This window comes from Pithys albifrons, chromosome Z, assembly GCF_047495875.1.
Source record: "Pithys albifrons albifrons isolate INPA30051 chromosome Z, PitAlb_v1, whole genome shotgun sequence".
In the NCBI taxonomy this organism is placed as follows: Eukaryota; Metazoa; Chordata; class Aves; order Passeriformes; family Thamnophilidae; genus Pithys; species Pithys albifrons.
In genome coordinates, this window is record NC_092497.1 from 4,777,311 (window position 1) to 4,791,779 (window position 14,469).

At 42.1% G+C, this 14,469-nt stretch overlaps 1 protein-coding gene across 1 annotated transcript in view; it reads left to right on the forward strand.

Moving 5' to 3' along the window:
- The window catches only part of RIT2 (Ras like without CAAX 2), a 191,244-nt gene extending 177,573 nt beyond the window's left edge, over positions 1-13,671 (forward strand). Inside the window, exon 5 of the mRNA XM_071580582.1 lies at positions 12,189-13,671. Within this exon, the coding sequence (XP_071436683.1) occupies positions 12,189-12,416 (228 nt within the window). The 3' untranslated portion in view covers positions 12,417-13,671. The remainder of the gene's footprint in view (positions 1-12,188) is intronic.
- Positions 13,672-14,469: the final 798 nt, after the last annotated feature.

The window sequence follows — 14,469 nt, forward strand, 5'->3', positions numbered from 1 at the left end:
TAGAAATCACTATAGCAGTCAGGGAAAATGTGAATCGAATCTAATAGTAATCAACAGTGAAGTGCATAAGAACAAGTGTTTGATGATGCTCCCTCAGATATCTTCCACAAGCTCCAACAATTTGCAGTGGTCTTGGATCAAAAGAGAGTGTGTTTCTTCGTGGCTCAGAATACACTTTAAACTGTATTTCAGGTCACACCTTAGTGACTAACCTGGAGAGAAGTATATAATTTCAGACAGATCAGTCACTCTAGTTTTGTCTAGAAATTTATTTTTTGTCAATATCTTAAATAGATTTCCTGTAAAAATGAGCAAATTAATTTTACAAACCCACACTCTCCACCCTCCATTCCCTAAAAAAAGAACACAAAGCTCTTCACAGAAGTGCCAGACAGTACTATCATTTCCTTCATTGCTAAAACTGAATTTTTATTCCTGCCTATTCTTTTCTTCCTAAAGCAAAGTCCAGGCTAAGAGCGGAAGGGAAGAAATATCTGAGCCTCTGTAATGTGAGTCCCTTCAGAAACTGGAGCAGTTGAGGACATGAGATGTGTATTGCTGTGCCATGTGCTATTTCCATGGCATCCAGTTCCTCCAGGGCATAAATTCACACAGTCAAACCTCATGTTCTTGTCTCAGCCTGTTAATCCTACCTACACCCATGACCATTCATGCTAGAACCCTTTCTGATCACCAAAAATGCTTAAGTATGAAACCAGTAAAAAAGAGTTGCAAGACCAGAAAAAAAACCACAGAAAAGTCTTATAAGACGTGTATACTCTGAGGCGGGAGAAGGAGGAACAGAACTAATTGCAATACCTTCAAGATGGTGATTAATGCTATGTCAGCTTTTATCTTGTCTGGCCTTGTAATCTAGAAACCCATCAAAGCTGAGCCTGCAGAATTGCCTGCCATGAAGTCAGAGTGAGGTTTGTTCAACTAATTACTCCTGAAGAGTTCCAAATGGATTTAAGAGTAATGGTGTTGACATGAAATTCTCCTTTCACATTTCTGCAGCATGTGTTACTCATTAATTTCTACTGAAAAGAGGCGTGCTTCCCCAGGGACTGAGGGGAAAAGTAAGGTGCACTTGTTTGGTTGAATGAAAAATGCTGGTTTGTATCAGTGAAAACCAGTTGTGAATTCTAGTGGAATCCTGGCCAAATCAAATCTGTAACTGTAGTGCATCTTTGGGAAAGGGATCATATGAGAAGGTTAAAATGTCTAAGTTTGCAGAAGGAAAAGTTCCAACATTATATTTTTAAGCAATAATTCACATTAAAATTAACTTTAAAATCTGAAACAGAGAAGAATATTTGATGTTGAGTCATGGAAACTGGAGGGTTTAACATCAAGGATTTTTGGTTAACTTTTGCATTTACTGTGCATTTGTTTGGACTGAAACAAAGTTATGTCAAATCTCTGGTCACACTTGTCATACTGCTTTCTCACAAACTCTGCTCTTCAACAGTTTTTTTTCAGTTTAAGTTAAGTTTACGTTGATCTTGGGTTTTTTCCCTTTCTTTCTGAAGTGTCATTGCTCAGTGGCAAGAATATGATAGGCAGTTTATAAGTGTAAAGAACTAAAGAAAATGAAGAAGGGTAAAAGGCCTTGGAACACTCTTTTATCTTTTTAAAAAATATTCCATGACATGTATTATATGAACAAATAACAACAGTGCTGCCTGTCTCAAGAAGACAGAAAGATTTATTTTTCCCATTTTATCATGTTCTGCTCATGTTTTCAACCCCAGCCACTACTGTAATAGCCAAGTGTTTGAGCTTTGACCTGAACAATAGCATTTCACACTTGGAAAGATCCTTATACCAGCCTGTAGGAAGTCTCTGCCAACATGTCTGTTGATACAATACTTGTCCAAGTTAAAAATTAATAACTGTCAAAAATGATATAGGTATTGTCAGCTCTTAGCTTGGTGGTTTGGGCTGCATGTTTCTCAAAACATAATTCAGATGTTTACAAGGAAAGCTTTTGGATCTAAAAAAGGCAGGTGGCAAGACAACAACATTCAGCTCAGTTTTTACTGGACAGAGTCCTATTTATCAAAATGCAGAGCTTTTCCCTGTCCAAGTTCTTGGCTGAGACTCTGACACCTGGCAGTGCTAATTTTGACCTGGTACCCTAGACATAGAGTTATGAACTGAGACTGGTTAAAATTAGTCAGACCTGATTGTTGTTCATCATTCTCTACAGCTACCTGAAAGGAAGTTGCAGCAAGGGGAAGGTCTGTCTCTTCTCCCAGGTAACAAGTGATATAAAATGAGGAAAAGGTTTCAGATTGCACCAGGGAAGGTTTAGATTGGATATCAGTAAAAATATCTTCACTGAAAGAATGTTCAGGCATTGGAACGAGCTACTCATGACAGTGGTAGAATCACTGTTCCTGATAATGTTCAAACAACATGTGGATGTGGCACTTAGGGACATGGTTTAGGGTTGGGTCTGCCAGTGTTCAATTAACAGATGCACTTGATGATCATAGAGGTCTGTTTCAACATAAATGATTCTGTGATTCTATGATTAATGAGAAAACTCACAGTTGCTCTTTGGGAAGTGCCTTAAGCACAAATTCAGTCATCAGTGCAGGGATTAAAAAAAATACTCCTCATGTCACATAGGCAACACCTACTATTTTTCATTTTGTTGTCCATGATGCTATTCACTTTCTAGACCCACGAGATTACTTTTCTGCATTTCTTTTGTATAATTTACTTATTAAAGACTGAGAAAATTAGGAATATTTTTGATCTCCACAGGTTTTTTTCTCTAATATCATAGCTTTACACCTCTACCAAAAATTTATTATGTTTGTCTCAGTATGCTAAGTGAATGGGCTGTGATTGGAAGGGACCCAAACACATGTGTGTGGACACTTCTCGATTGCCTGCCTGTCTCTAAACTGATGTCCAAGTGCTAATACACAACCTGGCAACTGCTTATGATTTTCTGGAATGGAACTTGTTGAGAAACAGAAAAAATCCACCAGACATGAAAGAAAAGGCTGTGGGCCTTTCCCAGACATCATTGAGTATCCTCATGGCTTATCCGGCTACTTTTATGATTTACTGTGGTGGAAACATGGCTCAATATGCTGCATCCCTCCCTATGTTATCTTTTGCCTACAACTCTCATAAATTATTGCTTTTCAAAAGTGCAAAGCATGGTCAAAACCAACTAGAATTCCTCCTATCAACCTCAGTGGGATTTAGGTTAGCATTCTTTTGAGCAATATGTGTACCCTTCAGCCTCTGGTCAAGACCATGTTCTTCAGTGGGAAAAAAAGAAAAAGAAAAAAAAATGAAGAAGGATTTTAGATATATAATTACTATATAATTACCTAAATTTATACAATTTTAATGATACTCTCAGGGTAGATGTCTGTAATAAATATTTAGAAGAACCCTTTCAACCCTTAGCACTCCACCTGCAGCCTCCAGATCTCTCCATGGCAAACTGGAGGTCCCAGTCACAAGACGAAAACTGCAAAAACAACCTCAAGTAGAACATGCTGCTTTAGGGGTGTGATGCACGGGTGGAAATGCATTGCTTTCCTGCATGAGGTTCACCACTAACTCACTCAAGATGCTGTAGCTGACCCTGCCAATATGATCTCCATCAATGAAATCTACTTGGATTCTTCTGCAGAACGTAAAATACTGTTAGCAGGTGACTCAGAGGGGAGTTGGAGGTGTGGTTTCCTCGTTAGCAGGAGAGTGAGAAAGCTTTAAAAACATCTCTAGGGAGCGCAAGCGACCTGGAGCGCGGCGAACAGGAGCAGGCAAACCGGCGTGGCACATCAGTGAGGGCGTGGCACGGCAGTTTGCACAGCAGTTTGCACGGCAGTTTGCACAGGCAGGGCGAACAGGCAGGGCATAAACCTAGGTATTTTTGCGGCTTTTTTTATTTATTTGTTTGGTTGGTTTTCTGTCTGGTATTTGTTTCTCTTTTCTACCTTTCCCCACATCTCAAAGCAGTCATGCCTCCCAAAAGAATGAAAGCTGTTGCTCCTTTTACCAGTAGAGGGGTGTCGATACAGACAGAACCCTCTAAAAATGATGCAGCCACTCAGGCCTCTGGCTCCATAGACTGTTTGAGCCTGGACCTACTACCAGAGGACAGTGTGAGAAACACCTGCATACGATGTGAGCAGGTGAACGATTTGCTGTGTCTGGTGGCAGACCTAAAGGAAGAGGTGGAAAGGCTCAGAAACATAATTGAGAGTGAAAGGGAATTTGACTGGTGGAGTCAATTTCGACTCCTAAGGAAACCTAGCAGGAGGTGGTGAAGCCCAGCCCCTCCTGCCATCAGGCAGACAGAACAGACCATGTGGATGGGTATGGATGGAAACAGGTGCCTGATCGTAGAGGCAAAAACACCCCCTCTCAACCCCTTTCACCTGCCAGGGTGCCCTTAAAAAAACAGGTATATGGCCCTGGACTCAGAAAGTCTGATGGAGGACAGTCAGGAGGAAGATCTATCTACAAGGTCTTCTGGTTACCCCCAGTCTACCAGATGGGTTACAACTACAGATACAAGGAAAAAGAGAAGGGTTGTTGTAATCGGTGACTCCCTTTTGAGGGGAACTGAGGGCCCTCTATGTCGGCCAGACCCATCCCACAGGGAAGTTTGCTGCCTTCCTGGGGCCAGGGTGAGGGATATTACCAAAAGACTTCCTAAGCTTATCCAACCCTCAGACTATTACCCACTGTTGGTTGTCCAGGTTGGAAGTGATGACATTAATAAAAGGAGTACCAGGGTAATTAAAAAAGATTTCAAGGCACTGACCCGATCTCTTCATGGGACAGGAGCACAGGGAGTAATTGCCTCAGTTCCTGTGCTAGCTGGGATGAATGAGGAGAGGTTTAGGAAAGCCCAGCTTACCAATAGGTGGCTTAGGTGATGGTGATATCGTCAAAATTTTGGGTTTTTTGATCATGGGGCTAACTCCGTGTTGCCCAGTCTCGTCAAAGCAGATGGGCTTCATCTATCTAGGAAGGGCAAAAGAACTGTAGCCCATACGTTGGCAGGGTTCGTTAGGAGGGCTATAAACTAGGTTTGAAGGGGGAAGGGACGGCAGCTGGGCTCTCCAGAGATAAGCCTAAGGGCATAGAGCCCGAGTTGAGAATGAAGTCAGTGGCCCAGCTGAAGTGCATGTACACCAATGCACGCAGTATGGGAAACAAACAAGAGGAGCTGGAAGCCATAGTGCAGCAGGAAAACTATGACATAGTTGCTGAAACAGAAACGAGGTGGGATGAATCACATGACTGGAGTGCTGCTATGGGGGACTACAAGCTCTTCAGAAAGGACAGGCAGGGAAGGAGGGGTGGAGGGGTGGCTTTATATGTTAGAGAGTCTCTTGACTCTGTTGAAATTGAGGTCAGCAGTGACAAGGTTGAGTGCCTGTGAGCCAGAATCAGGGGGAAGGCCAACGAGGCTGACACCGTTGTGGGTGTCTGTTACAGACCGCCCAACCAGGATGATGAAGGAGATGAATTGTTCTACAAGCAGCTGGCAGATGTCACAAAATCTCTGGCCCTTGTTCTTGTGGGTGACTTTAACCTGCCAGATATCTGCTGGGAGCTTCATACTGCAGAGAAGAGGCAGTCAAGGAGGTTCCTGGAGTGTATAGAGAACAATTTCCTTCATCAACTGGTCAATGAGCCTACCAGGCGTAAGGCCCCACTAGACCTACTGTTTACAAACAGAGAGGGGCTGGTGGATGATGTAGTGTTTGGAGGCCACCTGGGGCATAGTGACCATGGAAATAATAGAATTTTCAGTCCTCAGGGATGCAAGGAGAGCCACCATTAAAACCTCTATGCTGGACTTCCAGAGGACAGATTTTGGCCTATTCAAAAAACTGATTCAGAGCATACCCTGGGAAACAACCCTTAAAGGCAAGGGGATCCAGGAGGATTGGACATGTTTTAAGAAGGAAATTTTGAGTGCACAGCAACAGGCTATACCAGTGTGCCGAAAGGCCAGCCGGAGGGGAAGACGGCCGGCTTGGTTAAATAGAGAGATTCTGAAAGAAATCAGGGATAAAAAGAAAGTTTACAGACTGTGGAAAAAAGGCTGGCTACTTATGAAGAATTTACAGAAAGAGCTAGGTCATGCAGAAAAAAAATCAGGGAAAGAAAAGTGCAATTTGAAGTTCATTTGGCCAATTCAGTTAGGGATAACAAAAAGTCCTTTTATAAATACATTAATAATAAAAGGAGGGGCAAGGAAAACCTCCATTCCCTGTTGGACTTGTGGGGAAATATAGTTAAGGAAGATGAGGAGAAGGCTGAAGTACTTAACACCTACTTTGCCTCAGTGTTTACCAGTAAGAAAGGTGGGCCTCAAGACAACTGGTCCTTGGAGCTGGTAGACAGGGAGAGGGACCTGAATAGCCCTCCTGTATTCCAGGAGGATATAGTTACTGACTTACTGAGCCAGCTGGATCCTCACAAGTCTATGAGACCAGACGGGATCCATCCCAGGGTGATGAGGGAGCTGGCAGAAGAGCTTGCCAAGCTGCTCTCCATCATCTTCCAACAGTCCTGGCTCTCTGGGGAGGTCCCAGATGATTGGAGGTTGGCGAATGTCACCCCAATCCACACAAAGGGCTACAAGCAGGACCCTGGCAACTACAGGCCTGTCAGCCTTACCTCCATGCCTGGCAGGGTTATGGAGCAGATCATCCTGAGTGCAATCACACAGCACCTTCAGGGTGGGCGAGGGATTAGACCCAGCCACCATGGGTTTAGGAGGGGCAGGTCCTGTCTGACCAACCTGATCTCTTTTTACGATCAAGTGACCCACCTGGTGGATGAGGGGAAGGCTGTGGATGTGGTCTATCTGGACCTCAGCAAGGCCTTTGACACTGTCTCCCATAATATACTCCTGGAAAAGCTGGTAGCCCATGGCTTGGACAAGTGTACCCTCTCCTGGATTAGGAGCTGGCTGAAGGGCTGGGCCCAGAGAGTGCTGGTGAACGGAGCTGCATCCAGCTGGTGGCCGGTCACTAGTGGTGTTCCCCAGGGGTCTGTGTTGGGCCCAGTCCTGTTTAACATCTTTATTGATGATTTAGATGAGGGGATTGAGTCCATCATCAGCAAATTTGTTGATGACACCAAGTTGGGATGGAGTGTCGACCTGCTGGAAGGCAGGAGGGCTCTGCAGAGGGATCTGGATAGACTTGAGAGATGGGCTGATTCCAATGGGATGAACTTCAATAAGGCCAAGTGCCGGGTCCTGCACTTTGGCCACAACAACCCCCTGCAGCGTTACAGGCTGGGCACAGAATGGCTATAGAGCAGCCAGGCAGAAAGGGGCCTTGGGGTACTAACTGACAGGAAGCTCAACAGGAGTCAACAGTGTGCCCAGGTGGCCAAGAAGGCCAATGGGATCCTGTCCTGTATCAAAAATAGCGTGGCCAGCAGGACCAGGGAAGTGATCCTTCCCCTGGACTCTGTGTTGGTGAGGCCACACCTTGAGTACTGTGTTCAGTTCTGGGCCCCTCAGTTCAGAAAGGATATTGAGGTGCTGGAGCTAGTCCAGAGAAAAGCAACAAGGCTGGTGAAGGGACTGGAGCACAAGCCCTATGGGGAGAGGCTGAGGGAGCTGGGGTTGTTTAGCCTGGAGAAGAGGAGGCTCAGAGGTGACCTCAGCACTGTCTAGAACTCCCTGAAGGGAAGTTCCAGCCAGGTGGGGGTTGGTCTCTACCCCCAGGCACTCAGCAACAGGACAAGGGGGCACAGGCTTAAGCTCTGCCAGGGGAAATTTAAGTTGAATATCAGAAAAAAATTCTTTCCAGAGAGAGTAATCAGGCATTGGAATGGCCTGCCCAGAGAGGTGGTGGATTCACCATCCCTAGAGATTTTTAAACGCAGATTGATCGTGGTGCTGAATGCCATGATCTAGTAAATGGACTACAGTTGGACCAAGGGTTGGACTTGATGATCTCAGAGGTCTTTTCCAACCCAATCTATTCTATGATTCTATGATTCTACTGTGATCCTGATGGAGATTTTGCTTGTAATGACAGTCCAAGGGCAGAGGCAGACTATTGATCTGTTTAATATCTTTCTACTTTCCTTCTCAGATAAAGGGATTCAGGTATTTTTATGCTCTGCCCAATGATTGTCAGTACCACCACACCCACCATCCAGCCCAGGTGGTTTTGTGATGGAGCTGATCTTAGTGGGGAACTGGCTGTCTTAAAGATGGCAGCTCATCCATCGTGGCTTTCACAAGCTGTCAGCATTGTATTTAATCTCACTTGTAATTTTCCAAGGGAGGTTTGTAAAAGTCACAAACAGAATCTTAATGCTATATAATGTGGTTTGTAGTTGGTCAATACTTACTCGTAGGACGAAGCTGTGGTCTGTTCTAGTGGCTCTCAGTGATCCAGAGATGCAAACCTCCCAAATTAAGCCTATAGTTCCATGTACTGTTCACATACCTGTTGTAGCAGGTATACCTTTACTAGATATGTTTCAGAGTTATAAGTTGTCACAAGCTTGTCTTCCGTCCCAACTCATATGTGCCCAAATGGGAACATCAGTACCATGCACTTTGCAAAGGAGACATGAGAAGACTCTTTTCCAGACATCAAGTCATGACACTTCATTACCATTTTATGGAGTTGTCCCAGAGGGATCTTGCTCTTTGGTTGTACTGCAAGTTTCATGTCCTTCTTATGTAAGTCCTGATCCAAACAGCAGCCAGACTATCACAGTTTTTAAGTTTTTATCAAAATCAGGAATATTCTGCCAGGTCTTAAATTTTCCCTTGCTTATGCTTATGTTCACTACACCAGTCTTCCACCTTCATTCCTGTCTTAAGGTTTACTAGCATAGGAAAGAGCTAAATTGGAATCAATATAACCAGAATCACACTCTTGGAAACAATGCCAGATTCAATCAGGGAGGGTTACTCTAAAGAAAAGATATAAAGCTCTTCTTCCCAGATATATATTCAATAGAATGACCTCGCTCCTTCACCTTCTGTCCATGTCATGCTGACAGATCATATCTTCCACTGATACAGACCCTCAGAGGCTGCAATTTGTCAACATGCCCCTGGGCTGTGAAGAGCTTGGATGGATTTCTATGATATAGTTTCTCTTCTGGCAATAAGATGGGAACAAGGTAAATCCCTGGAATTATGTGGGCGTCAGTCACCTTATCAAGGGCCTTATCCCCTGTTTCTTATTCCATAGGTGTCTGACCTCTTGACCAAATTATGAACTGAAAGAAAAGTGTGTATTTTTCCTCTAGATATCTCTTTATGTGTACAGATTCTTCAGCAAACAGATTAATTGAATTACTATAGCTATATTCATTGATGCCAGAAGCACTAATGGTAATTATTTCAGCATTATATTGCAAAAAATTATGTTTTCAGCCTTGAAGCTGAAAAATATCAGCTAATTGTCCTGAAATTGTTTGTGCCAGGTGTCCTCCTCATGCTGAATTAGCTCATAAAATTTTGCCGAAGCTGTTAATCAGTTCCTAAGGGCAAGATTTAAGAAAAATACCATGTTTTGAAATGAACTATCACCATTAATAATTTTAATTTTGTCTCCGTAACTTGGCAGGAAACTGGTGTCCAAAACCAAAGCAAAATGTGGCCAGGTTGAAAACCTCCAGCCATACAGAGACTGGGAAGAAGTTTTTTCTGCGTGGTTTAATTCTTCTGAGTATTTTCCAGTTTTCACAGGCTTTAGCAGTCTTGTTTCATTACAGAGCATAGCATGTCTTCCCAGCAATTGTTCTTCCTTGAAGGGGGAGGAATCATAATTTTGAACCTAGAAAGCACAAAACAAGGGGGGGAAAAGAAAAAAGAAAAAGAAGGGAAAAGTGGAACAAAGGAGTAACTAGATGGGTCAATACAAGAAAAATACAGCAAAATGGCAATTTTTAATTTTTGAGTATTATTGTGCTTGTACTCTAATTATATTTACAACCTAACCATTCTTTAACATAAGGATGTTTCAGTTTGTGTGGATCTTTTTCTTCCTTTTAGGTAATGAATGTATGAAATCTACACAGAAACTGCAGCTCTGTGTAACCATTTGCTTAGAACTGCAGCATCTTAACAAAATAAAACAAACAAAAATTCTCCAGTTGAAACAAGGCATATCAAGGAAAAAAATCATTATAAAGTCCAAAATAAACCAAAATAGTCTTCTATCCAGACAATCAATTTCTCAATGGTGCCCAATAGACATATCGAATCATGAATTTTGCTTACACAGCTGCCCAGAGAAAAACAAGGACCATATTGCTACCCATTGTCTTTTGCTAAAGGTTGGCAATTACAGCAGTTGGAAAGCAGTAACCATCTTTCATTGTGTCAGTAAGTATTATTCAGGTTGGCATATAGCCTCCCTGCTTACCCTCCCAATATTCTTAATTAGATTAAGATTATACCTGCAGCACACAGGAATGATCCTTACTAAGGTCACAAAGTTTGTGACTTGATGCAAAGGTGACAGTGAGGAATTCTGTAGTCTGTGTTATGCAGGTACATTGTTGGTGCAGATTAACCTCCTGGCTGGAATGAAATGATTTTCTGTTTCATCCCAAGTCCTGTTTCTCACCACATCCAGCTCTACAGATAGATGGAATAAATGCTATAAGGTGATGTCATTATTTGATAATAAAGGGCATTTTCCTCATGATAGGTATGAGAGAGAGTGTTTGCATCTTGAGTCAGAGGAATTAATTTCCCTAATAAATATAAATGGCACCTTGGATGTTTTCAGGTAGAAATAATTAAAAAAAAAAACAAACAACAAACCAAACCCAAACAAAAACCAAAACTAAACAAAGCAAACAAAGTACAACAACCTCCATCAAAAAAAACTAAACCAAAACAAGAAACATACCCCCCCAAAAACAACCCAAACAAACCCAAATCACTAAAACAAATTAAAAAATTCTCCCAAACCCTCAAAAAAACAAAGTACCAAGATGAGTCTTGCAGTAGACAGCAGCAATCAAGACTTTTCATAGCCTATTATGTAGCCTTGCACAAGGCTGTCTCAAAGTTGTCTTTTGCCTTTTTATCAGGATGTTTGGAAAGTTACTTGAATAAATAATGATATGCAAATGTAAATAAAAATAAAGACTGGGATTTCTGACCTAACATTGGAATATGCACCATGCATGTCATTCATGCCATTCATTTATTCAGATTTACGTTCAAACACTGAAAAGAAAGTGTGATCTACTGTCTGGGAAGCTGGCTTAACATTAAGAAGGTCATGCAATTTGTTCTGCGTTTTTCTGCGGACTTGCATATTATTGGATGAGCTCCTGAAGTTTAAAAACTGCCTTAAATAACAGGCTGTGGCTGTTCTTATGATAGACATTTAAGCTCTATTTGAACCACACACTAATCACTATGCCAAGAGGTAGCCAGCATGAAAATTTGGAATAAATTCCCTGTTTCAAAATTCAGGCAAGTTGAAAAAGCTGTCTTCCCTCTCTCTAGGCTCATGGTAATTCCTGCCCTTACAATTCCTCAAAATATGTTTCCCACATGTTCTCCAAGAAGAGAGAGTACATGAGGCCACTTAGGGAACATGAGCTGAAAAACAAATAGATTTTGAATCTTCATACTGCTCAGGTAGGAGCTCAGTGAAAGGACTACAGGTCTGCCAAGACCAAAACACTCAAAGGCATGCTCATAAATTAGTGTGACTAAAAAATATTAAGGCATGAGAGCTGATGGGCTTAAAGAATCAAGTTGCCTCCAGGATTAGGTTAATGCTGAACAAGGATTTTCTAGGGCCTTAATTCTATATAAGTCTTTCTCTTCATCCATGCCAGCCTATAGAATAAAGGTCCCAGCACTGTCAAGCTACAGAATTACTGCACTAAAGAAAGGAAATGCAAGGAAAAATTGAAGTCTCAGATTTAGGGACATAATATACCTGAGAACATAAATATTGCCAGACTGCTCTGTTCAAATACCTCATGAATTCAGTCTGATCCTTTCACTCTTGAATCTTCTCTGTTGGGTGCTGCTAGATTATTTTCCTGTAAAATTAAAGGTCAGTGATTTGCAGGGTCAAAAAAGTCAAACTATATATATTGTAATATTCTCATGCTGATTAATGCTCCATGCACTAAGGAATACTTATGGTCTTTTTATTTCCTTTTCTTTCTAGGTCTCAACTGAAGAAGGAAAGAGTTTAGCCAGAGAATACTCCTGTTCCTTTTTTGAGACCTCAGCTGCACTCCGCTTCTACATTGATGATGTCTTTCATGGATTAGTGCGGGAAATTCGAAGGAAAGAGTCTTCCCTGCCCATGGTAGAGAAGAAGATGAAGAGGAAGGATAGTTTGTGGAAGAAACTGAAAGGATCCCTGAAGAAAAAAAAGGAAAATACAACCTGACGGCAATTCTCCAAGAGCGACTCTTCAGGAGATGACCACAGTAACCTGTAATACTTCAAAAGGCCACATTGACACAGCATCTTCCAGAACAGGTTCTGGAGCTCCTCCCTTCACCCCTCATGCAGAAGTACCTCCCTGAAGTACCAGTTCAGTATTGTGACTCTTCTGTACTATAGATAAAGTCATTCATCACACCCTGTCATTCCTTTTCTGCAAATCCAAATGGATAACATATTGGTTTTTAATGTGTATTCACTGACTGGTCTTCAAATGCTAGGATTTATGGCAGCATCCAAGGCAGATCCAGCTTCTACTAGCTCTAGGACAATGGATATACTTATTGCCTCTTCTCTGCATGCATGGATGATTTCAACATCCCAGGAATAAATAGCATTGATTTCAATGGGCATTTTGACTGTTTAAGGACTTTTGGATTTGACTTTCAGCTTTGCATTTCCATGTGGGTTTGGGGTTATACTGTGCTCAGCCTGCTAGCATGAGTCTGTATGTAAATGTGTGTGTGAACCAGGCCCAAAGAGAATGCTGGGGACTCACAATTTTGACCCTGTGGTGCCCTGTCCTCATTGTGTCCTTTCCAGTTAGCAGGAAGGTTTTGCAAGCAGGAGTACAAGTCGTGCACCAGCTGTCCAGAGTCTGCAGAGATACTGCTCTGTCTTGACTCACAAAGGCTGGGTAGCAGAGGTGTTGTGTCCTACAGACATGCAGTGCTCTAAAATCATGAAATAGTCTGTGTTGGAAGGGAACTTTTAAAGGTCACTCATTCCAAACCTCTGCAATGAGCAGGGACATCTTCAGTTAGATCGGGTTGCCCGGAGCCCTGTTCAACCCAATCTTGGATGTTTCCAAAAATGGGGCATGCACCACCTCTCTAGGTAACCTGTGCTAGTGTTTCACCATCAGCCACACTTCCCTGTCCCAGCAAGGTGCACACAAATGCGCTGTCTGTCTGATGCTTTCCAGAGCCCTCCCTTAGAGCAGTGCACCTCAGTTCCAGCATGTAACAGCATCTGACATGTAGTATCCAGCCCTCAGCTTAAAAGAATTGCATCATATCATTCACCACTGTTCACAGTTCTTGGCCATCCAACTGAATCACTTCAACAATCAGTTTAATGGGTCTTTTGAATATTGCTTTTTAAAGATGTCATGAAGTAGAGTATATTCTCATAAACCTTTCCCCCTCCCACCCCGACCTCTTTTACTATTGATGCTCTTTATAAATTTTACAACTAAAACACACATAACTTTTGTTAAAAATAAACATTTGGATTTTCATGAAACCATACTAGTAGTCAGTGTCATTTGTGTGTGTCCTGAAGTGACAATTTAATTACACACACACACACACACACACACACACACATACACATACATACATATATATATATATATATATATATATGTATCTTTGTTAGTGAATGTTCATTTATTCACTTTTCTTCTCTGACTGTTTTACAGGGTTTCAACTAATTATAGTTTGCATGGTCTGGGAGGCAGTAGATTTGTTTTCCTCTGTTAAAAGTTATGGTTTTTTGAAGAATTTTAGTTAATTTCTGCAACAGCTGAGAGGAGCTCTAGGTCCTGGGATTTACCCCATTATTTGGAGGGGATGTGCTCGCCCACAGTCCCTCACCCCAGGGAGCCCAAAAAGACCCACACAGGGACCACAGGAGAGGAACAACAGAGAGTTTATTGTTCAAGGGTAAGGGTTTATAAAGGTTTTGGGAGGATCCAAATACCATCTATGGTAAGGAAAGGGGAATTTGGCTTTTTGCCAATAGGAATCAAGGATTAACATCCAATAGAAAGGGGTAAATAAGAACCATTGAGAAAACTTCTTGAGACTTCCTTCCAGACCACTACATACATTCCTAAGGGGTGAGATAACAGTTATCTCAGGAGATTTGGGGAAGGAGAAGTGTGACTTCACAAAAAAGAACAAAGGAATCCGTCTTGTGCATTTATGCAACTGTAAAAACCTCTGTTTTTAAGGCATTAGGGTCACCTTCTTCATCTTCTTCACCAGTCCACT